Source organism: Phodopus roborovskii, unplaced genomic scaffold (genome assembly GCF_943737965.1).
Source record: "Phodopus roborovskii unplaced genomic scaffold, PHOROB, whole genome shotgun sequence".
Taxonomy (NCBI): Eukaryota; Metazoa; Chordata; class Mammalia; order Rodentia; family Cricetidae; genus Phodopus; species Phodopus roborovskii.
The window spans coordinates 21,670,793-21,696,516 of record NW_026126480.1 but is presented as its reverse complement, the minus strand read 5'-3'; the positions used below and the strand labels follow the sequence as shown (position 1 = coordinate 21,696,516).

Genomic DNA, 25,724 nt, shown 5'->3' with positions numbered 1-25,724 from the left:
TAAGCATTTATTACACTAAAGCCCAGTTGTTCTTCAAGACTAGACTTAGAGAGGGACAATGTTTATGCCATCTGTTTCATTTTGTTCTTCTGTGACAGAAATGCTTGGGGTAAATCATTGGGTTAGAAAGTGATAGGTACGTATGCTTTCAACTAATCCTAAAATGGAGTTAGACCCCAGTAGCTAGAAATTTAACAGAGATTCAGTCAGGGAGTTGGAGGATGGCTTCTGTCCTTACTGAAGATACAACCAAGGTCACTACTTTGGGGGAGAAAGGGCTTATGATGATGGCCAAAGCCACATGCCAGCCTCTCTTTTGCAGGACACAAACCTGAGACTGAAAAGGTAACTGGGGTGAGTATAGTTCAACCTCCTGAGCTCCTCATCCCAGAGCCCTACTGGGGATTGGTCCAGGACCTTCAGAATGGCCACAAGCCTGGTTCTCAGAGAAGGAAGGCAGGCCCTTCCCTGGCCTATCTCCCAAGTACAGATTGACTCCTGAAGGGTTTTCCATCCAAACCCCAGGGGTACCCTTCACATGTTTGTTTCCTGACCTGAGCCTTATGGAGTCTTTTCAATTCTTCTTGCTTAACCAACTGCCTCTCCAGCTTCCTTCTTCTTTTGGGTGTCTTCTCCTATACAAACCAACAGAGAAGAAAAAGCCAAGACTAAGAAAACAGGATTAAGTTTACAAAACCTCATCATTGACTTCTACCCTCTGCATGCATGGCTCCAAGCCACTGCTGGGCTTCTAGCATAACAGCATCCAATAGAACTTTCTACAGTGAAGACAATGACCTCTATCTGTACCATGTGAAATATGAATGCCACTATCCACATGTGGCATTGGAATTGAACAGTGAATAAAAAAAACTGAAGTTAAAATTTTATTTAACTTCATCATCACCATCATCAGCAGTACCATTATCCTTCTTATTTTGAGATAGGGTCTTATGGTATAGCCCTGATTGGCCTGGAACTTGATACATGAAGCAGGCTGTCTTTGAACTCACAGAGATCTACTTGCCTTTGCCTCCCAAATATTCCATCTCAGGGATGGATTTTGTACTTCTAGAATTTTTAGAATCATAAAGATCTTTGGGAGGAACTCTTGGCTTTTACATCTCAACACAGTCCAGCATTGCTCCTAGAGATGACCCCAGGTAGACTGCTCAGGTTCTGGCTTTAGCACGGGGACCCTCTAATAATCAGTGAGGATCTTTGGAGAAAGTTTGGACAAGGGTGAGAGGTGCTTCTATTCTAGAGAGGATCTCAGCTCACCTGGAAACCTGGTTTGTTTATTTTACAAGCATCTCAGGAGCACCCATCATATGAACACACATTTTTAATCTTAGCATGTGTAGAGTGTCATGTGCCAGACAATGAGCTAATTACTTCATGACATCTCCTTTATTTCTCAGATTGTAGGTCTCTACAAATATGGACAACAAAATTCAGAAAGATAACTTGCCCAAATCGACACAGTTAGTAATAGGGCACAGGAGAGCTGTCCTCAGTATGCAAATTTTCCCATAGGCAATACTGCCTTTCCTTTTGCCAAGTACTAGGCAATCAAGGACCCCTGCTCTGTGGTAGGGCCTATAGGAGTATCATTTTCCTCTAAACAGAGACAAGTGAATACAAATTCTGATGTTCTCGTTAGTAAGTTGTTGTTGTTGTTTGTTTTGCTTTTGTCAACTTGATCCAAGCTGGGTCATTAGGAAGAAGGGGCCTCAATTGCAAGCCAGTAAGCAGCATATCTCCACGGCCTCTGCATCAGCCCCTACCTCCAGGTCACTGCCTTTAGCTCTTGTCCTGACTTCCCTCCGTGATGGACAGTAACCTATAAACTGAATGAAATAAACTCTTTTCTCCCCAAACTGTTTGTGGTCATGGTGTTCTTCACAGCAATAGGAAGCAAAGAAGAACATATGGAGAAGAGTAGACCACAGCAGTGCTCTGCAGCCTTCCAGAAGCATAGCCCTCTCCACAGGGTGCAGAGTGTAGCTCAGCGGCAGAGTGCTTGCTGAGCATTGTGTGAGGTCTTGTGTTTGATCCTCAGTGTGTGTGTGTGTGTGTGTGTGTGTGTGTGTGTGTGTGCGTGCACACACACCACACACTCCAGTGTTCACACACACACACACACACACACACACACACACAGAGAGAGAAGAAAGTAATTTGTTATCTTCTATTTAAAACATATTCTAGCAATACTCAGATCCCCTTACACATGGGCTCTTTATTCTGTTCACAGCAACAGTGATGTTGTAGATAGTCAAGACGAGAAGCTAAGGGTGGGCAAGAAAAGAGACAGTGTGGGAGACGGGAAGGAGCAAGGGTCAGCTGCCACAAGCCCCCTGCTTCAGGCATCCTGCCTCCAGCTTCCTGTGCAGAGGTTCATCTGGGCAGGCTCCATTGTGACTCTTGGGTGGGGACACACCTGAATGCAACCAAAGAGACAGAGAACCCAGAGGCCAAACCCCTTCCTTCCCATTTGAAGGTTTCCTGGTGGAGTAGGGCCCACTAGAAGAAGGTAGCCTGGGAACACTTCACCACCTGGCACTCTGATGTGACAAATAGCCATGTGCTAGGCCAGCAAGACGACAAGGAGCTGGTCATGAGGTTCATTTTGGATTATGGCCTTGCTATTTCCACATGCCAGTGCTAACCTCTTCTTTCTCTCTGAGTGTTAAGAAGACCGAGTCTGGGATCTGTCTCGTTTGAGTGGAGAATGAACTTAAACTCATTTGAGGGGATGGGGGAAATACGGAACCCCCAGAAATTGGTGTAATACAATTTACATACAATTCATTTCTGGTGAGGATTGAAGTAACTCAAGAAGCCCCCAATTGAAAAAAGAAAAGTTCCTGTCCTCCCCTCCACTGTATGTGTGTACATGTGTGTGTGCCCTCACTTGCCTTGGGGAGTTGGAATCCCCCTTTGTGACTTGAGCTGAAGCCAAAGCTTCCCTTGCTAGATATGGAAAAGTCCAGTGTGAGTGAATAAATTTGCTTCTCCTCTTCCCTCACTAGCTCTTCTCTGCTCCAAAATGGTAAACAGTACTAGAGCGGTGCTCCCCTGCCTACCCCAGAGGCACGAGAGGACCGCCATCTAGCATCCCACCCTTTTGAGTCCTAGGGGACGAGCTTGATAAGACAGCAGTGGGCTTGGGTGGCAAACATTAGTCTCTGTATCTGTGACATATAGATACATTTACAGGCACACTACACTCTGTTTTCTCCGCATTAGTAGGAGAGATTTGGAAAGTGCTCTCTAGCCATTAATATCCACTAAGCCAAGGGGATGGTTGCCTTCCCAGTGGCATGCAGGTTGCAGGTTGTTCCTTTCACAGTAGGTGCGCCCGTGTCTTTGGGCAACTGCATGGTTCGTTTCATAGCTCTGATTAGAATAAACATAACATTTTCTATGCAGTCTGCCTCTAGTGCTTCTTAAATGAAGATGTGCTTCCCTTGGGGAAATACACATCTGCTTGTTGAAAAATTTCAATGGTTTGCTTATTGGACCACATATTAAACCCACTTTAAGCATGGCACTCGCCAAATGGTTTCAAGTCCGTATGTCTTCTTTTTTTCCTTCCTCCATTTGAGACTATGAGATTTTTTTTTTAAATAGAAGACAAATCTCAGAGTGTTCCAGATGAAAAGAAGGGTGGTTGTTAGTTGCAATGTAGCCTGATCCTCATGAGGATCCTGGCAGCTGGAGCCCACATTGGCTCTGAAACCTGGATAGGAAATGAGCCCCAGCCAGCCAAGGCATTGGATGGTGTTCCGAGTGATGTTACCTTTAACCTGGAGGAAAGCTGGGAGTCAAAGTCTTCATCTGCAGAGGAGGAGGTGGTAGAAGAGGGAGAAGAGGTGGCCTCTGTCACTGGAGCTCCAGGGCCTGAAACAAGAACCGGAGAAATCACCAACCGCTGGCTTCCTTTCCTGCTTCACGCCTCACAGCTGCCTCTTTTCTCCCTCACCCTATTTGCTTCCTCCTGCCTACCCCTCACTGCACCTGCCAGGAGCTTGGGAGAGCAGTACCTCAGGGCCACTGAAAAGTTGGCCCTCCACGTTAATTACATTTCTGGATCCCTGCCAAGAGCTCTGCAGCTCTCTTCTCACATTCAAAACAAAACAAAACAAAACAAGGTTTTATGCAGAAATCAAGGAAGTCCTTAAACACCCTTTACAGGGCAGGAGCCTTGCTCACAATGCTCTTGGATCAAAAATCTATTATGAAAATGCATATCTGAAGTTAGCTGAGTTACCTACGATCGCTCGGGTAAGGTTCATTCTACAGAGTAATTGAATGCAAAAAAAAAAAAAAAAAAAAAAAAAAAAAAAAAATGTCTGAGCCAGCTCTTAAACAAATCGCCCTTCTGCGGCTTGCAGCATCTGGCACCCATTTTTACTACACGACATCTGCTCAGTGTAAAAGAGCTGGCGTCAGAATGTCTGGTCATAGAAAAAAAAAATCCCAAATGTAATCAGAAGCAAAAGGACTCTAAGCCTAAGGATTTTATCACATAGCCTCATGCAACATAAATATTTCATTAATTATGGCTAAACAAATGCCACTTTTATTTTCCCAACTTGCAGATATTATCACATCATGGAAGGGATGATTCAAATGCCAGGAAAAAAAGCAGTTTAAGATAGGGACGGCCCAACAAAGCAGGGCCCATGGGAAGCTAAAGCCGAGGGGCCATACCAGACTCCAAACATGAACTGGAAGGCTGAGGACAGTAATGTGCCCACATTGACCAAACACCTTTTTGTGATCTGGCTGGGGACCAGGTGTGATGGGCTTCCAGGTGCTACAGGAGACTTTCATTTTTCCCAGCAAGAACATCTGCCCCTGAACATACACCTGACAGAGTCTATGCCAATACCAGGATGAACCCATGCTGGTCATTACACTGCAGAACCCACTAGAACTTAGAGATGGCAATTGGACTCTACAGTGGCAGCTTGTGTCTGCATAGAACGATGGAGTGGGTGGAGAGAGAAGAGGGAAGTAATTCCAAGTCAGCTAGCATCCTCTCCAGCCTCCCTATAATTTTCAACTATTCACCCCAGTGGGAGCAGCCAAGTGTTACAAAATAAGGGTAATTTTAACCTCCAGCAACACATTTACATACGCTCTTATTCAAAGCAAAATAATACAAAACATGCATATAACAACCCAGCCTCTCTAGGGAGGGAGTTTGCTGTTTTCCACTTTAATTTGCCAGATGGGAAAGCTCAGGTAAAGATAGAATCACAGAGTGGCATCGTCGCTATAGGAGGAGGCTGTGTTCTCTTTGGTCAGGGATTACATCCTGCTTCAGCCACTAAATTACAACAGGGGAATTGAGGCGCAGGGCACTGAGTAGAGAAGCTATAACAGAATTTATACCCTCGAGTTCTACTGTCAGTATTCCTATGTGTAGAATTGCTGTGGACAATCAAAGGCCCTGACAGAAGCTGGTATATGGAAGGTAGCTATTGGGAATGTTTAGTCTTGTTTTGTTTACTCCTTTTCTCATTTCTGGGACCAAACACCTGATATTGGGCAATTTCATGGCTGGGGATATAGCTCAGCTGATATATCGGTTGTTTGGCATTCAGGAGGCTCTGGGTTAGATTCCCAGCCCTGGGTTAGATTCTCCTGTCTGGGAGACAGAGACAGGAGGACCAGAAGTTCAAGGTCATATTTGGCTACATAGGGAGTTTGAAGCCAGCCTGAGCTAGGGACCTTCTCAAAAGAGTTGATTTGTAGGAACGAGGGTTCATTTTAGCTCACAGTTTGAAGATATAGACCATCATGGAAGGAAGGCATGGTGGCAGAAGGGGCTGGCTCACCTCTGAGTATCAGGGAGCAGAGAGATACGAATCCTGCCACACAGTCTTTCTGTCCCCTTTTAGTCAGTCTACTCATCCAGCCCATGAGATGGTGCTGTCCACATTCAGGATAGGTCTTCATCCTCAATTAACCCTCTCTAAAAACATTCTTGCAGAAGACTCAAAGGTGTGTCTCCTAGAAGATTCTACACAACATTAACATCCCAGCTGTCTCCACCATTTCCATTGTTATCATTGACTCAATTAACAATACTTTTATGTTACTAAAACTGCCTAATTGACTTTTAAGTATGGGAGAAGTATAGATGTAAAGTTGAAACTTTTTCTAATTTCAAAAAGTAAATATTTCTGTAGAATTTCATTTGGAAATGGGGGCAAAATGGCTTCCAAGCATATGCCCCTCCTTGGGTAAGAAAGGCGATTAGCAGTCATCTCTCTAGATAATGGAGTACCAGTTGTTCTGAAGGTCACTTTTCCTTCTCAGTTTTTAAGAGCTTGTAGCATTGCTCCACTACACTATGTTAGAATGACTGATTTTGGAATTGACTTCCCACCAGAAAGCAGTAGAATTCAGGGCACAATATACAAAGAATCTTTTTTTTTGGACATTAGTCAACAGGCAGTATAGAAAGATAAAATATAAGAGTCAAAACCCATACAGAAAGTCCTACAGCCATAGATGCTTCTGTCCCGAGGTTCTTTGATAACCAAATGCAGACAGGGAAAATACAAACAGGGCAAAGGCAGTTCAGACTTTGGTCAGGCAGAGGCAGTGGTCATGTGTAGGATGGAGCCCTGCAGGGGAGGGAATGCTGTGAAAAAAGAACATTAGAAACCAGAGTAAAGTCCATGTGTACCTACTGCTTAACAGGAATCCAAAGATGTATAAAAAGTAACTACCTGGTTGGGCATACAACTGCAAAGAAGTTGCAGGCTCAATGGTCTCTACTGTAGCTGTTCTCAGCCCTTCTAATGCTGTGGCCCTTTAATAATACAGTTCTTCATGTTGTGGTGACTCCCAGCCATAAAATTATTTTTGTTATTACTGTTATGAATTGTAATGCAAATATTTTTGGAGACAGGGGTTTGCCAAAGGGTTTGAGACCCACAGATTGAGAACCACTGTTTTAAGCTTTCCTGGGTGGGAGATTCTCTGATTGTCCCTAGTCAGAGTAGGACAGACACCTGGGGCATTATAGAGATCATGGGAAGCTTTTACTTTATTAACAGGTAGATTAGTGCTAGAGCAACACTTATCACAGACATACCTAACAGTGTAAAGACAAGCGTTAGACGGAACAGAGTGATCTTAGAGTTATTCTACTGCTTATTAAACATTCTTTGTTCCCTGTTTAAAATTAAAAAATAAAATCTAATCACTTTTCAATAAAATATTCATAAACTCAGTTGGTAAACAATGACTATGTATACGTACATACACACACACACACACACACACACACACACACACACACACACACAATTACTCTAATGAGAAGAGAAAAATCCATCATAAAAACAGACCCAGAAATGACTGATGCAGTGAAATTCAGACAAGTATTTAAATTATCATAAATGTGCTCAAGAAGTTCAAATGTATGCTACCAAAACAACTCTGAGAACTAATAAATTTAGTAGAGTAGTGGTATATAAAATTAATGTTACTATGGTTAGCTCCTTTCTGCCTTCTTCCTCCTGTTCCTTTCTCTCCCCTCTCCCCTTCCTTCCTTCCTCCTTTCCTTCTTTCCTTCCTTCCTTCTCTCCCTCCTCACTTCCCTCTCTTTTGGCTTGGTGCTGAGAATTAAACCCAGAGAATTATACATGCTAAGCTTGAGTTCTACAGCAAAACCAAATCCTCCACTCCAGTCAGTAGCATTTCTATCTAAGAGGAAATCACAGAAACTCATAGATGTGGAGAATCTAATAAAATGTTGATCACTAGAACTAGCAGGAGAGGAGGGTGGGGGCTGAGGAGACATTCAAAGGATATGAATTTTCAGTTCAGTAGGATCAAGATCAAGAGATCTATTCCATAGCATGGTGACTGATATTGTTAGAATGCAAAATGTCTGCCACAGACCTGTGTGTTTGAACAGGTGATTGGAAGGTGCTTTGGAACCGGTAGGAGGTGGAGCCTACTTGGATGAAGAAGGCCACTGCAGGATGGACTTTGAATGCTACTATGCACAGTTTCTGGTTCAGCTTCTCTCTACTTTGACTGTTGATATGATGAAAACATCAGCCTCTTGGATAGGAGCTGGTTTGACAACAATGTCATGCTCAGTGAGTAAGACAAGCATGAAGACCAGAGTTCACATCCCCAGAACTCACATAGAGCCAGATATACACATCTGCAATTGCAGTTGTGTACTGTGAGATGGGAGGCTTGAAGGCCAGTTAGTTTGGATTACACAGTGGTGGACAGCTACAAAAGAGAGAGCCTGGGGCTGGGGGGAATGACTAAGCACAAGCTATTTTTACAAAGAACCTGGTGTAGGGAAAGGGGCCAGCAAGGAAACATACCCTAAGCAAAGCCAAAGAAACACACTTTGTCCCTGGAATCAAAGCCAGTGGGGGGGGGATACACCCTGGCCCCCAAATTAGAGCCAAAAGGCTAAAGAGGACCAGAGAAAGAAACACACTTTGGCCCTGAAACCAGAATGAATCTGACCCTAAACCTGTGCAGAAAACTAACCAATCCCTGAGCAGTAGATCTAGCCATTCTAAGCTCAGGGACTGAAATGTGACCAATCCCCACCCCGGAAATCTTTCTGTAAAAACTAAGAATCCCTGTATAAACCCTGTGGCTGTTCAGCTTGTGGCTGTCCGGCTGCCTACTTCCACCCTGGTAGAGGCAGCCACTCACTTATATTCTTCCCTCCCAATAAATCTCTTGAATGAGGTTTGGGCGAGGACCTTTTGCTGCAGAGCAGAGATGACCCTAACACTTTCACTGGGGAAACCTTCCTCTGGCAGATGGCGTTGCTACCCTCTGCTCTCCACTCTACAGGGGAGCAGAGTTGAACTGTAACAACTTCGCTGGGAAGCCCTTTCCTGCTGGAGCAGAGCTGTTCCATCCAGAAGTAGTTCCGCTGTCCTGTCAGAGCAGAGCTGATACACCTGGGAAACCCTCACAGCTGGGGAAACCTTCTGCTGGAGAAGAGCTGATACACTGGGGAAGCCTTTCCCTGAAGCAGGGCTGTAAGCTGCTGCGCTTACTGTGACCTGCGGTATTCCGTGGTTCCAGGATACCTTTCCATCTGAGCTGTAACACTCAGTATTCTGTGACTCCCAGAATACCTGTCCGATCGGATCCACCCCAAATGCTTACACTTGGGTTTGATTTCCAACACCCACATGGTAGCTCACAACTGTCTATAATTCCATTCCAAAGGATCTGACTCTTTGGGCACCGCATGCACTTGGTCCATAAACATACATGCAAGCAAAAGACCACACATATCAAATAAAATTAAAATCTCAAAAAAGCGACCCTGTCTTAAACAAGTAGAAGGTGAGGACCAACCCCCAAAGTTGTTCTTTGACATCCACTCATGTGTCATGTCCACACTCACACACATGCACATATCACACATACATGCACACACAGATAAATATATTAAAAAGAATATATATGTATACATATATACATACACACATACATATTACATACATACATACATACATACATACATACATACATACATGACTCCAAAAGTCACAGAACTGAAACAACATAAAAACACAAAAACTAGTTGGGGGTGTTCACTCTCTTCTCTTAGTAATTGATAAAATAACCAACCAATGTAAGAGTTCTTAGTATGAGCAGCATTGAATAACTGAAACACACTTTACATTATGGACACTACTCAATAACAAAATCCCATAGGACAAGAACAATCTCTCTACTCCATTGTATGTATGTGTGTATATATATATATATATATATATATATATGTATATGTATATGTATATGTATATGTATATGTATATGTATATGTATATGTATATATATATATATATTATTTTCTTTTTGTTTTGGGGTATGTGTGTGATATATATATATATATATTTCCCCCACTGATTTGGTTTTGAGACAGGATCTCAGTGTAGCCCAAGTTGTTCTCCACCTCTCAGTTCTCCTGCCCAAGAGCAAAGACTGCAGACCTATGCTGCCACACTGGGACCTCTCCATCTGCTGATGGGCACTTAGGCTGAATGAGTCTATAACTTGGCTCTTCTGAATGGTATGCAGTGTGCATGGGTGTGCAGGACTGTTGTGTGCTGACTTTGTTTCAGATGTGTAAATAGGTGTGGGACACCTGGATCTTATGGCAGCTCAAGGAACCTTCATACCAAGTTTCACAGTAGCCAAACTAACTTATATTTCTGCTACTAATACAGAAGAGTCTCTCATGTTTGTTCCAACTCCATTCTCATTGGCCAGCATTTATAGTTTCCTTGATGGCCTTGATGACAGCACTTCTGATTAGGGTGAGATGCAATCTTAAGGCAGTTTTGATTTGCATTTCCCTGATGGCTAAATAAACATTTTAATGCATCTATTGGACATTTATTCTTCTACTATCCAGTTTATTTTCCCACTTATTGGTTAGATTATTTGTTGTTTGGGTGTTTAATTTTTTAAGTTCTTAATGAGTCTGCATATGAATCTCTAATCAGATGAGTAGTTGGCAAAGATTTTCTCCAGTTCTTTAGAATTCCTTTTCACTCTGCTAACAGTGCTTTTTGCATTGCAGAAGTTTTCTAATCATATGGATAAATTCATATTTATGCAAATAGATTGAGTTCCCAGCTATTTTTTTTCCTTTGGCTTTTCTTTGCTCTTTCTTTCTTTTTAGATCTAGTCTCACTATATAGCTCAGGCTGGCCTCAAAGTCATACTCCTTTGTTTCAGACTTATGAGTATTGGGATTACAGACATGCAGTACCACATCCAGCTATGTGCCTTTTAGTTTTAAAGCAGATAAATGTACCATCTATTAAACATCTATTAAGTAGGGCTGGAGATATGGCCAAATTAGGAACATCCTCTTGCAGAGAATCCAGGTTTGACTCCAAGCACCCACACAATGGCTCACAACCATCTGTAATTCTAGTTCCAGGAGGCCAAATACCCTCTTTTGGCCTCCATTGGCACCAGGCATGCACATGGCATACAGACATACATGTAGGAAACACATGCATATACATAAAATAAAAGTGAGTAAATATAAAAATTAAACATACACACACATATATATATAAATGAAATTTCATGGTGTCTGAAAAGAATCCTTATATCTCAATATACTCAATAAACTTATGCTTATTTTAAACTTGGCTGCAAATAAGTTCTCTTGTTAATCTATACAGATATTTGATTAGGGTAAAAAGAAGATAAACCATTTTTGAAAACTGATTATCCCCTAAAATTAAAAAAAATTAAAGGTAAGAATATATAGGTAATGAATTTTTGAAAACTGGAAATAATAGGATCACAATTTGTTTAAAGGGGTCAAGTGAACCACTTCAGCCACAAAAGAAATCATTGTCTGGGGAGACAGCTCATAGGGTAAGGATGCTGCTTACTGTGCAAATGTGAGGACCCAAGTTAAAATCCCCACATAAAAAGCTGTGCAAGGCTGCACCCACTCCTGCAATCCTGGCATCATAGGGGAGTGGACAGGAGGATTATGGTGGCTTTCTTGCTACCAGCATAATTCCAGGTTCAGTGAGAGATGCTGTTTTAAAGGGACTAAGAAGTCAGGGAGTAATTGACCAGGACATCCAGCAACTTCTTCTAGCCTAGAGTGCACATACATGCACAAATTCACACACATGCATATGTACCACACATTCTCATACCTACATTAAAAAAAAGACATCATGTATGTGTTTAAGCTATCTTTAAAGAAATACACTAAATGTTTGGCAAAGTGCAGAAACAATAACATGTTCTGCTTTTTGCTAGGTATTTCCGTACTGTTTGATTACTCTGAATCTTTGATATATTAAATAATTAGCAACAACCAGGTTTAAATATAAAAAGTCTCTATTTTCATTGGTAATCAAACATACAGAAAAGTGGTTAGTAATTCAAGGGAAACAAAGGGCAAAGGGTACATGTGCAAAAATGTCTAACCATCACCATCCATACATTATAAATACATTCACTTACAAGTAAGCATGTGTATAGATATATTACATAAATACATATTACATAAATACTTACAATTTAAACAATCAACTAATGGTTCATTAAAGACAATATTGCCTCAAGATAGAACATTCTTTTAAATCACATGTATATAGAATCTGTGATTATTTGTATAATACCTAGACTATAAAGTTGGTCTTTTAAAATATACAATTATATGTACATCTCAACAAAAATGATCACATGGTAACAGAGAAAAGGGAAGTGCTAGGATTGTTGTTAATTTAACTCTATAACAAAATTTCAATTTCCTTTAGGATTTCTCTTACAAAATTTTCAAGTTTCCTTACATGTCTTTTCAATTACATTCATCTGTGTATTAAGGAAAGGAGATGCACAGGTAGAGGACACAGGACAACTTGGGAGAGCTCTTCTCTTTCCACCATGTGGTCATCAGGCTGGCAGCAAGGGCCTGTAAGACCAGCTGAGCCATCTCACCAGTCCCAAGTTTTCCCACTTACGTCAGAATGAACTGGAGAAGTAAATCAAAGTGCACAGTGCCTGTCTGTGAATCAGGGAGACTGCTAACTGCCCAGCTGAACTCTAGACTTGACTACTAAGCAAGCCACTTACGTGCATCTTGCCCTGTAGGAGGATGTGCCACCTGCCCCACAGAGGTGCTGCCCAAAGGCTGTACCAGCTTCTCCAAGGATGGGACTCTCTTCCTGGGTGGCCCCTTCTCCTTGGGGCTAGTAAAGAAGTCCCCAATGTCCTTTCTTTGTTTACATTCCTGGAGAAAACTCTCAAAGGATTTATCTTTGAGGCCAAGGTTGGAAATACGTGATGCTCGTTTCTTTGGAACATGAGTGGCGTCTTGCAAACTCACTTTCTCCAGGAGGGTGGGGACATCTTCAATCTTGCTGACAGGTGGTGAAGATGTGGCTGCAGAGAACATCTTGGATGGACGACTGGGCAAACTCCGTGAGCGGAGGATGGGGTCAGGAAGACTAAGATCTGAGGCCTGAGGGGCCTTAGAAGTTGGAGAAGCCAAAGAGAAGAAGGCTGAAGCCTTTTTGGCCATGTGTCTCCCTGGAGACTGCTGGTCCCCATCTTTACTGGAACTGGGTTTCCGAAGACTAAAGGAGCGAGTAAAGCCATGTGGCTGGCCCCGAGGCAATGTTTTTGACTCTGGTTTAGGGCAGGTCTTCTTTCCACTTTCAGCATTGGGGAGCAGAGACTTTAGGATGGCATTTGCTATGAGTCTTAGGGGGGACTTGGGTGGAGGCACTTCTCGCTCCCGTGGTGCCTTGTCAGCTGGGGTACGAGTCTCCTCCTGGGCCCCTGTCTGGGACAGCAGCTTCTCTTTCATTGGCCTAGGGAGGGTGGAAGAGTAGAATGGTTTCAGGGTACAGCCTCTGCCATTCTCAGCTCTTTCCTGGGAATGCTGCTCCCCAGCCTTGTGCTCAGGGGCAGAGTCACTCCAGTCTAGCAACATGGTCTTCTGCTCTGGTGTAAGGACTAATTTCTTCAAGCCCAACTTCTTTTCTTCAGAGGGCTGTGGAACACCTGTCTGGTCTCTTCTGGGTCCCTCACTCACTTCTCTAGGGTTCCCCGCAGTCCTAAGAGTTAGGTTTTGATTGTACAAATACCAGTCCTTCCCTGCAATGGGGTGGGAATCGTTGTCCATGCCTTTGGTGCTCCTAACAGGGTCCCGTGCTTCCTGGCAGTCCTCTGAAGTCATCTCTGTAGGGTTGCTGAAACCTTCTCCACAAGGCCTCACCAGGCCTGTGCTCTCCTGCATGGGACCATGAGGCAGATAGAGAGGAATTTCCTTCGAGAGCCCTTGAGCCCTAGCACGTCTCAGGTAGAGAGGAGTAGGGCTGCAATCATCTCTGGAGACTGGTGGGGGGTGGAGGTCATAAGCTGGCACCTACAGGGGATGGGCAGAAACAGCAGTTACTTAAAGCTCCTAGTGTTTGTTTTGATGGGAAGGTGAGTGGACACCTCCCTCCCTTCCTCTCTCCTGCTCTTAGATACTCAAAGTCAGAAGGGGGTTTCAGAAAGGCCGTTCTTTGTTCCAAGTGGCTGGCATTTACCTGCAGCCCCTAAATATGCTCTAATTGAAGACCATTAAAGGCTCTAGGGTAAGTGTAGAAAAAGCCAGAAAGGAAAGCCTGGCATGGCTGCTGCTCTTGTCAAGCTCCTGAACAGTAAGCGCAGGTAGTGCAGGGCAGGTCCCTCATGGTTTGCTCAAGTACCACCTTTACTAAAGGGGACTTTCAGTTTCTTCAACCCTTGTTTGTGGGCCATCAAGGTAAGGAGTGACAGTTATTCTTCTGAACTGAAGAGTTGGTAGGGAAGGATGGCCTTGGAGCTTTCCAAGGACCCTTCTAAATGTCACACCTTGCACCGCTGGGAAATCAATGTTTCTAGCAAATGGGAACTTGGAACAGAACAGAAATGGACTTTACAAAGAGTGTCCATGTCCTGCCAAGAGTCCTGGTGCCCGAGGGGCAAGCCACGGGCCAGAGGGCTTCAAGAGTGCACACCTTTTCTGTCTTGAGGACTCTACTGAGTCTAGTGCAGTCCTAGCAGGTTACGGAGACTGCGTGATATGCAGGGAAGGAGAGTCCAGCCACCCATTTCAGTGATGTCACTTTCTCTTCTAATAGATATTGCTCTCAAGGTCCTTGAATGCTAATGAGACCACCCTTATTTCTGGACCTATCACCCTCTGGCTGTTCTTCCCTGTGTGAACTTCCTCAGGGGCACATGTACTATGCTCATCTCCCACACAATGCTGAAGGGGGTAACTGCTCACAAGGGGGGCCCAGGGTGAGTTTTTATGAAAGGCACATGTAAAAAGTGTCTGGAGGCCCATAGCAGAGCCTGTCTCTGCTCTGGCTTTGCACTTGGGAGGGACCTATGAGCACTTAGAATCCAGAATTAAGTGTGGCAGTAGTGAGGAGTGTGGCAGAGTGAGTCGACATTCCCGTCGCTCATGCAGGGCCCTCGAGAGCACTTACCTGAGGAGGGGAGGAATTATTTGAAGTGTGTCCAGGTTCATTGACCAAAGAAAAGGAAGATGGTAGGGAAGATGGAGAAGATAAAGACGGAGGAGGAGGCTCCTTTGGGGCCAACGGTGCTCTTCTGTTCATGGGTGTTGAACCTATCAAGGAAACAACATACTTCATGTTGCCTTGTTTTTTGGCATAAAAAGAGAAGACTGTGGGCGGACCCTTAGTTTTAGGAAGGAAGATGCTGGGTATGGAGTGAGAGGGAGGTCTCTAGTGCCCATAGCATGGGACTTGGTAGCATGGCTCTGGGGCAGAAGTCATGCATGTGTTTCCAACTTCTGTAAGATCGTTCCTGGGAGATGTGAGCACAACCCACAGAGTACTATTTGGAGATGGACATTTACAGCTAATGTTTCCCTGAGGTCATGGTGGTCAGGAGCTGGGATTGCACTAAATCTCTTCATCAATAAACTTTCTGAGGTTTCTTTCCACAAGATGTCAGACCATTAGTTGTGGGCACAGGCAGGATAGATGCTAGTCCTAATGAAATGGGTTCTCCTCTCCTGTGTGTGCTGCTGAGGGGCTCTCAGATGAGGCGGTTAGCTTGAGATCTTATGGGAACTCAAGGGAGGGAAGTTACACCCTTATCAGTGGCTTGAATCACACAGAATTAATGGGCCTGACCAAATTTCTGGGGCTCAGGGAACAGGAGGAAGCATTGCATCTGTTCAGAGATACATGAGAAAGGAGCTAGGCTGGCCTCTGGGGGTTGGGCAGTTCTAACTATGGACAGCTGCAGTCATCTGGTCCTGCAGGAGCAGGATTCTGACAGTGCAGCCTGGGCGGTCGGTCATTCGGACCCACATTTGCTGACACTTCCTGTCCCTCGACACTTCGCCCACTTCCCCTCCACTTGGTAACCTTAAATCTGCAATGTCAAGTATTTTATCTCCAGGTGGAGGAATTTCCCATAACGTGTGCTCAGGTAAATTCAGAAAACAGCATACAGTCTTTCGTGGGCATACTCTGAGCTTCATCCTCAGGCCTGTAACATGAGTTCTAATTGGTTTTAATAATAAAACCTCACAGCCAGATATCGGGGCAAATGCTGAAAGATCAGAGAGAGAAAAGAACAAGCCACAGCCAACTCTTACCTTGCTAACTCCTCAGCTAAAAGGGACTGAGTTCCTGTCTCCCCCTGCCTTATATTCCTCTCTCTGTCCAGCCTGTCTGTCTGTACAGACCTCCAGACCTCCATTGTTAACTAGTGGCTAGCTCTGCCCTCTGATCTCCAGGCATGCTTTATTTGTTAGAGTATAAACAAGACATCACCACACAGGCCACCACGAACCACCGGGGCTCCATAGCACTGTCCCCTAGGCACATCCTGGAACTGTGTATCTCACTAGCTCATTCTCTCATCCATATCTCAACCCCTGCTTCCTACAGCTCAAATGGACCAATCAGATTTCCCTTTGTGTCTAATCTACAAGTTCTACACATCTATATTTCTTAGTTCAACACAAGTCTTGGGCCTCAGTTTCCCCCAAAGCTCTAGGTGATGGGCACCTGCTCAGGTACTCAAACTATGCTTTCGTTACCTTGAGGAAATTCAAGGAACTTAATGACACAGACTCTATGGGATCTCTGGGGACACAAGTCTGGAAGAAAAGCCATGCCTAAGTTCCCTCCATTCAAGAAGAATTCCACCCATCTTTCAGGGGGATGTTGGTGGACTTTTAGTATGCTTCTTGCTGTCCTCACACAAAGGCAAACATGTTAGGCAGTACATACCAGGCATAGACTCTGAAGAGATGGCTCTATACACATGTGGTTCATAAGTTCCCATAGGGTACCCCACCCCTGCCCCAGGATGCTTCTGAAGGAAAAGGTAACTGGGGGCAAGGAGGAGATCCTGGGAGAAAAGCCATTGGCTGCCAGGAGCTGACGCAGGGGAGTGCTGGCCTCCATCCCATCACCCACACCCCATCTCAGCCCACAACATGATGGTTCGAGCCTAAAAAGGCAACTTGTGAGTCAGTCTCTGTCTTGCTTCCTGCCCCCAGTTGCTAAATTCCTGCCAAATTCCTTCTCCCCCTCTTTTTCGCCCCCTCACTCTCCTCTCTCCGCCATCCTCTGAATCAGGCTCCTTAAGTAGCCTCAAAAGTCCCCTCAGCTCCACAGACTGCCCCTTTGTTCTTCTGAAGAGTCATAGGGGACCTTGCAGCACAGGGCCAGGGATACCTTGGGACACAAGCTAGACAGAAAAGTCTTGGGTTCTATAAGATTGTGACCTAGAAGTTGCTTCCTTCTTCCTTTGATCCCAGGCCCCACCCTTGTGGTAGGGGTCTCTGGACACAAGGTCATTATTGTCTTAAAGATAGAACTTGTGGAAGACTTGAGAAATGGAGACATGGAGGCCCAGTCTCTCCTTTGTCTTTGTCCTTGGGACAAGTCACACCCAAGGGCCAGGCATGACTCCAGGAGGGGAAAGAAAAGCCAGTGAGGGGCTGAGAGATGGGAAATCTCTCCTGTAAGACTGGTGATGTCTTCAAGTTCCTCTAAAAGATGATAAAGGGGACCCCAACGCCCCAGTTTGTTCACATTTACAACTCACATGAGTAAGTTGCTTACCTCCAGTGTCCTCATCCAAAAAGTACACACAACCATGCAGACAAATGCTAGCTTAGTACAAATCACACCTAGTTCCTCCTCTTACACAAAAACCATCCAGCAAAGATAGAGACACTCCAACTCTTTCAGAGGGAATGGGACACCCAGTCTAGCCAGGGTTTCTCTAACTCTTGGCCTAGGAACTTATTCGTTGTCTATGTAGATCCTCCTCTCTGGTGCTTGCCCAGGAACTCTAGGATGGACCAGCCAGGCTACTTTGCCTTCTATAGGGGACAGGATCTGAGGGCTGTTGGCTCTGAGGTCTTTTTGTGTCAAAGGGCTTAATAAGCAGGCCTGGGCCAGGGTCACAGCCTCTGTGCCCACTGGGGCAAGTCCTTGTGCTACACCTCCTGTTGGCTTTGCTGGCAGTGGGACCCCCCCACCCCCATGGAAGAGGTCACTCTGAGCATGCTCAGCTTGGAAAGGTTCTCTATGTTCTATCTCCTATTGACTGAAAAACCTTCTTGTGGGGCATAGGGGTTCTTGACTTCTGGGATTGCCTTGAGAACTTAGATTCCAGGTACAACTGCTTCCTAGATTTTGAAGACTATGAAGGATTCAGTCTTCTCAAAGTCTTGGAGCGCCCTCTAGGGGCAGCAGCTTGCAAATCTGAATCCATGTGCTGTTTCATTGTGCCTAAGGCAAACCAACTTCCCAACTCCCTCCCTCCCTCCCTCTTTTCCTCCCTTCCTCCTTTCCTTCTACTCATAAACAAGAACTCCTTTGAACCAGACCTTGCTAGACCACAGAAAGGATAGGCTCAAGCTCTGTCCGCACTCAGCATCACTGTGTATTCAACACCCACACCCTATATTCATTAATAATGAACACTGAAGTCTACCGGTCCCCATACCCTCTCTGAGTAGCAGAATTCCGTCTTGTTTTTAGAATCCCTGCCAAACAGCTGCCTCTGCTGTTTGCCAGTTTCCTATCACACCCCATGCTGGGGGCTTGCTGAGGACAGACTGACCCCCCTGATGCTGGTGATACTCAGAAACTTTGGGATAGCTTCAACACCCAGGTGGACTGGCCTGAAAGCAGGATCTAGTGCATCAACCCTAGGCAAAGGGTAAGAAGACCACTTTGTGGTCTCACATTTGCCACCTGGGAAGACAGTTGTCATTTTAGCTCATCCCTAGATCTGGTCCAGCTCCAAAGGTGGCCTGTGTCCTTGGTAGACACAATGAGAGATGTTGAGTCTGGGGATTGATGGGAAATGACTCACTGGCCAGGAATCAGACTGACTCAGAAGGAGGGAGAGTTAGGGCCCAAGGCCTTCCTGGGCCAGCCTTGGGCAGTGTGAGGCTGCAGAGGAAATATGGATACAAGGGGAGGCAGAAGAGGGTGATGGGCTCAGAACAGGATGGAGCTCCTGCTTTTTACTCAAAGGTTCTGGGGGGATTCTGTTTGCTGTGTGACTGTGTACATGACCACGCTACGCGAGTGTTTACCCTCATGTTCTAGTGTAAGCAGCTACCTTCATGCTTTGGCCACAGTGACATGAAGCCAAAAGGGGGATCTAGTCCAGTTCGTTGGACAGAACCAAGGGCCTGGCTCTCAGTCTCTCTTTTCTCAATTCAAGCTTGGAGCTCATGACAGAGAAGGTGTTCTGGTAAAAGCACAGAATCTTAATGCACTGGAATCTCAGAGCAGAGGGGGAGGCACTGGGAGGTTCCAGATCCCTTGACAAAGGCTTCCTAGTGGAAATCAAGTCAAGCTAATGGGTTTTCTTGTCCTCATATCCCAGGCTATGCCAGAGAAGACACCATGTAAGGAATGAGAGCAGCCACCCCCCACCCCCAGCCCTGTTCATGACTCACTGGACTGGAATTTTCTCCTCCAGCTCTGGTATTTGCTTGGAACTGGAGACTGGAGGCTTTGAGTCCGTTGCAGAGCTATAGTAGAAAACAGAAAGGGGCAGGGAGGATGGGAGGGAGTAAGAGTTTGTCAATTGTGTAGAAGAATTTGTCTCCTGTGGCTTTCTCACCAAAAGTTAGCAGGCTAACACTTAGGATGTACTTCTCTGACCCCAGCCCACTATTCATTCATTCTTCATCAAGTAATTACACAGGAAGCTGAGGAGATTGTTCAGCAGATAACCTGATCCCTAACTCAACTGGTCGTATTTAGGAATATAAGTGCATGTACAAGCACATATATGCAGGCTATAACAATTAATGGGAAAAAAAAGCCATGAATTTGAAGGCAGAAGGAGAGGTATATAGGAGGGTTTGGAGGGAGGAAAGGAAAAGAAAAAAATTTATTAAATTACAGTCTCAAAAAAATCTGTTCATAGAGGCATGCATGTATAATTGCAGCACTCTTATGGTGAGAGGGGTGGTAGACAGGCGACCCAGTGCAATGCTCACAGCCTGGCTGGTCTGTAGTGTACTGTATGGAAGCAATGGAGAAACCCTGCTTCAGGAGAGTAAAGGTGAGGACTGACTCCTGAAAGTTGGGTTTCCAATGAAAGCACATTTGCAGTCCCCTGTGTGCTTCCCCTCTCCCTGGCTGGGCCTTGAACTCAGGCACTGGCCATTCTGAACCCAAGAACAGGCATGGAATCCAAGTGCTTCCTGGTCCCATGCTGGACTCTAATGCCCAGGCCTCTGTGCTTCTTCATAGAGAAAGGAAGGGCATGCGTGCACATCTGAGGGAATCATGATGGACCTAGAAGGTATGAAAAAGAAAGACACCCATGGGAGGGGTCTGGGTGGGTATGGGCGGAGAAGGTTTGAACACAGAGCTCTGTGAATCCACCACCTGGCCAGTGAGTGTTGTCTCATCTCACCAGACACCCACCCCTGCCCTTCTGAGCTGACCTTCAGCACTGCCATGCCAGCTACTACCTGGGCTTTCCTTTCTCAGGACAAGACCCCCCAGCTCCTTAGGATCTCTGCTTTAAACTCTGTGACGGTGGAACCGATGGCTCAGGTGCACCATTGGTGCCAATAGGGTACCTAGGCACAGTGTTACCACGACAGGAACAATAGTGAGGTCATAATATAACTGGAGCCCTAGGTCAGAGGCCTGACCCCACAGCTTCTGTGATGGTTGGATTGAGAAATGACCTCAGAGGCTCAGGAATTTGAACGCTTGTACCCCAGTGTGCAACACGGGAGGAAGTGTGTCATTGAGGGGGTGGGCCTTGAGAACATATAAACCCCACTCTACTTTAGTTTACACTCTGCTTTGTGTTTGCCATTGAAGATGTGAGCACTCAGCTACTTGCTCTGGCCACCATGCCTGCTGTGTGCTGCTGCTGTGCCTACCCACCATGCTGGACTCTCATCCCTTGAGAACTGTAAGCCCAAATGAGCCCTTCCTTTTCTAAGTCGCCCTGGCCATGGTGTTTTACCCAGACAGGTTCCCACATGTCAAACTTGCCCCAGAGAAAATGAGCAGAAATCATGGTGAAGATGTAGGAAACAGTTTTTAAAAACATCATTAAGTGGATAGAAAGCAAGCGTTTGAGCCCATCTTTGGAGCACTGACATGAGCTCTGGGTTTAATAGACAAAGAACTGGGCCAGGAGGCAAGACATCAAAGTTGAGATGTGGTCTGGTTAATGATTGCCCTTTTCTGGCTCTGCAGAATGATGAGAAGCAGTCTTAGTGTTTGAGAGGACAAGCCATCCCTTTTGATGATTGTGGCTTGGGGGTGGGGTGGGGTGGTGGGCTGGGTGTAATCTCATTACCAGGTGACCCAATTGCCAGGCTCTGCTGGTCTGGAATCTAAGAGGTGACTGTAGGTTTAGGACAATGCCTAAAAACTTTTGGGACCTGGAACAGGACATTATAAAGGCTAAAAAGTAAAGCCAGGGTTGCTTTTAGCTATGTGCCTTCATAAAGCGGGGCTAGGGTTGGGGTTGGGGGGTGGTGAGATAGGGTAAGTATCACTGGGTTTGACATTGATACTCTTGGGGTGATTATCGTGCAGGGGTCTTGTCTAAAGTTTGGACAAAGACAGATGCAAACTCAAGAGAAAAGCCAGATGTTTACCTTGCTCTGTATTACCTCATGGGCCCAAGTGAGGAGCAGCATTTTTTTTTTTTAAATTTTGAGATTATAGTATAATTATATTATTTCTCCTTTCCCTCTGGACCCTCCCATATACTTCTTGCTCTTTCAAATTATGGCCTTTTTTCTTTAATTGTTGTTACATGCATATATATATATATGTATATACATATATTTTCCTACATATAAGCTTTTCTGTGTAATGTTACTCATATTTGGTATTGGACAACCAGTTGATGTGCTCTCCCCTGGGGGAGACTGTACCTCCTGCTCTCAGCATCCCTTAGTTGACTATGGGTCTTGTGTAAAGTTGAGACCGCATGGGCTTGCTCCTGTCCACTTTGGCATGTCTATTGTCCTTGTTCAGCTCATGTTAGTCAGTCATGTTGCTGAGACTCTCTGGGTGTAGCTTCTGACATGACTATGAGACAATCTCACAGCAAACTCCCTGGTCCTCTGGCTCTTTTGCTCTTCCTGCCCTGCTCTGGAGCTAGCACATTTTAGCAAAAGAAACCCTGTCTCACTCTACTCCCCCTCTCTTTTCTTTTCCTTTCTTTGTGTTTTGAAATAGTCTTATTGTGGCACACTGACTGGCCTGGATCTTGCTGTGTATACTAGGCTGACCTCAGCTGAGCAGCAACTTTCATCCCTCTGCTTCTGGAGTGCTGGGATTTCAGGTGTACACACTCACATCCTGAACTTTGTGTGTGTGTGTGTGTGTGTGTGTGTGTGTGTGTGTGTGTCTGTCTGTGTGTGTGTGTGTGTATTTGTGTTTGCCTGCATGTATGTGTGTGACCATGCGCATGCCTGCTGCCCTCAGGGTCCAGGAGAGTATGTCAGATTCTCTCAAGCTGGAGTTACAGGCAGTATGTGGGCATTGGGTACCCTGCTGTGATGCCTACATCACAGGCCTGCTTACCTGCATCTGAGCACTCGAGATTCTTTTGCCAAGTGCAGACACTCAATTTCAATCTAGGCCCATAGAGCCTGGCTCTCGGGTGGTGGGAGTCTGGGACTATGCCTTTTACCTAAGATTTATATGAACCACTGAATGGGGTTCTTATGCTTTGGATTTTAAGTGTCCTCAAAGGGCTACTCTGTTAAAAGTTTAGTCCTTAGCCTGTGGTACTGAGGGAGGTGGTGGACGTTTCAGGAGGTGGGTCTAGTAGAAGGAAGTTAGGTCACCTGGCTTGTAACCTTGAAGGAACATGAGGACCCTTGCTCCTTCCTGTCCACTCCCCTCAGGTTCTACCAGGCAGGCAGGTTTTTTTCCACTGTAATATATCGCCCCACCACAGGCCCAAAGGCAACTGGGCCAAGAAACCAGGATCCACAGCAAGCCACAGTATTGCCTCTGTGTAAGTCTATCTCAGGAATTTTATCAGAGCAATGGAAAGCTGATTTGACACAGATCATTTAAGTGAGTGTTTTCTAGTTTCCATAGCACAAGGATTTAAGTGGCTTCACACCCTCATCTCAGGAAGGTTCTTTGTGGAAGCACTTGGAAGGTGTTCAAGATTGCTTGGTGTGCCAAGGCAGTCCCGGAAATCTCTTGATAAGCAGTGGTAAAACACACTAACGGAAAAAGGACCATCACAGCCATTATCTTTTTACATTTACTCTTGTGTTGTAAAATGATAAAACCAGAGCAACCAAATAGAAATGATGTCGAGAGATGGAGAGAGAGGGTTTTATCTCCTCTTGGGGTTGTTGTGGATAACACCACTATGGTTATGGCTGTATAGACCAGGAGTCTTGGAAACAATACCTGGCTCTTACCCAGCCTTCTCTGAATTCACTGGGAGGCAGTGATGCAGGTGGGCATCTTAGCTGATGAACCTCCATAAGATCCACTAGTGGGGTTAGTCCTGTGCTATTTGGGAAAAGTGATGGCCTCACTTCATCACCATGATGTATGGCAGTGCAAACTATTTAAAGCAGGAGAGATTTGCTAGGTATCAGGGTTTTGGAGGATTCAGTCCATAGCCAGCAGGATCCATTGCCATGGGCCTCTGGGGAGGCAGAGCATCACATAGTAGAGTGAACTATTCCACTGGGAGGCAGAGGGAGTGAGAGGAAGACTCTGGGGATAGGGTGTATCTTTGCAAAGCACACCTGCAGTGAGCCACTTGTTCCAAGGAGGCCTCACTGATAAGTTAATCCACTGTAGTTAGCACCATTCATGATCTAATTAGCCATCAATAGCTGGGTACCAAGCCTTCAACACATGAGCACTTGGTGGGGGTTGGGAAAGGGACATGTCATATCTAAACTGCAGCATCTATGTAAGAATGGTCTGCCTGCATCAGAGCTTGTCTGTCACTCATCATCATGACTGCTGAGATGAGTCAAGAAAGTGTTGTAAGTCATATGGTCTACACGTTTTTCTATCTGCTCAGTAATTAACTGTAGGAAAAAGTTGGGCCGTCCTTAGGGCTATCCTAGGCTTCACAGAGTTAGGTCTTGGCATGCCCTTCCCTGCCAGCACAGGGTACCAAAAAAAAAAAAAAAAAAAAAAAAAAACAGACATAGGCAGCCATTGTTAAGGACGTGACCTAGAACATCTCTTGACATCATTTATTTGACATAAGCCAGAAACTGTCTGTAGAATTAAGCATTGTGCTGGTTGGGTTTGCAAACTTGACATATCTGACAAGAGGGAATCCCCTCCATCACACTGGCCTCTGGGCACGTCTGTGGTGGTTTTTTCTTAATTGCTAATTGATGTAGGAGAGCCAGCCCACTGTGGGTCGTGCCAGTCTTAGGCAGGTGGCTGGGCTGTGTAAGAAAGACAGCTGAGTGAGCCAGAGGGAGCAAGCCGGTAAGCAGCACTCCTCCACGGCCTCTGAGTTCTGCCTCCAGATTCCTGTCATGAGTCTTTGCCTTGGCTTCCATTCAGTATGGAATATAACCTGTAAGTGAAATAGACAATTTCCTCCCCAATCTGGTTTTGGTCAGTGTTTTATCATGGCAGAAGAGACACAAACTTGGACTAGCATTGGTAGAAGTTGTGTCAGTGCACACCTATAAACCGGTGTGTTTTCCTCTTTGACAGTGGGAATAACTGTTTCTGGGTTTCCTTCTAAACTGGTGAAACTTTCCTTCTAAACAGTTCTAGCTGGCTGTTTACAACTATGGCCTCCCTCTCTGGAGTCTTTATCTCATAATCTGGCTGTGTTTTTCTTGACCCAAAGCCTTATTTTTCATACAGACAGACACATAATTCTGATTTACAGCTTCCGGGCAAGTTGTTTAAAGCCCCGCTGAGGAGAGAGGAGATGAGAAGAAGAGGGTGAACAGGAGGCACACATGCCTCTGTCAGGGTTATGCTTAAGAGTAGGGATTTTTGTTGTTGTTTTGTTTTGTTTTGTAGCCCAGGCTGGTCTGGCTTCAAATTTGTGGCAATGCTCCTGCCTAATCGGCTGAGTTCTGGAATTACAGGCATTAGCACATATCATGCCTGTTTGCTTCCTGGTTTTTAAAGGCCCACATGGAAGGTTAAATTCAGAGTTTGCAAGGCTTGGAAATGTCTATACAAGTTTTTTTGGCTCAGCTCTTCCCAGGCCTGGTCTTCTGGGACCCCCTCCTCTCACCCCCTCCCCATTGGTGAGAGATTCTGCTCTTGGCCACCAGAGGGCAATGAAGGACAAGTTGACTGCCAGCTTTCAGGCTATTTAAAGCAGTTGGTCCTTCAGGTGGTGGATTTCTATGACCCTGCTTCTTCCCAGGCCCTTCCAGGGTCCCTAGGAAGTCAGAGGATGGATGTCCTGATTTGCTCCCATGTTGCTGTTGACTGAGTCAAAAGCTTAGCTACTAAAGGCAAGTTCTTAGCTGGCTTGAGCTTAGGGTGTGGAGTTGCTAGCCCTGGCCATACAGCTCACTGTCTGGAGACCATAGCATGCTCCACAGAATGGGCTACATGTTACTCACCTCACAGGTCAACCTAGAGATGGAAAGGGGTCATGTGTGAAGAAGGTCCCAGGGGAAAACCCACCCTCATTAC

At 45.3% G+C, this 25,724-nt stretch overlaps 1 protein-coding gene across 2 annotated transcripts in view; it reads right to left on the bottom strand.

Moving 5' to 3' along the window:
• Positions 1-25,724, bottom strand: part of Mical2 (microtubule associated monooxygenase, calponin and LIM domain containing 2) — a 186,902-nt gene that overhangs the window by 19,379 nt on the left and 141,799 nt on the right. For both annotated transcript variants that reach the window (XM_051192696.1, XM_051192697.1), the window contains 5 exons: positions 19,523-19,597; positions 15,039-15,181; positions 12,646-13,942; positions 3,806-3,906; positions 555-635 (listed from right to left, as the gene is read on the bottom strand). In XM_051192696.1, coding sequence (XP_051048653.1) covers positions 555-635; positions 3,806-3,906; positions 12,646-13,942; positions 15,039-15,181; positions 19,523-19,597 — 1,697 coding nt within the window. The remainder of the gene's footprint in view (positions 1-554; positions 636-3,805; positions 3,907-12,645; positions 13,943-15,038; positions 15,182-19,522; positions 19,598-25,724) is intronic.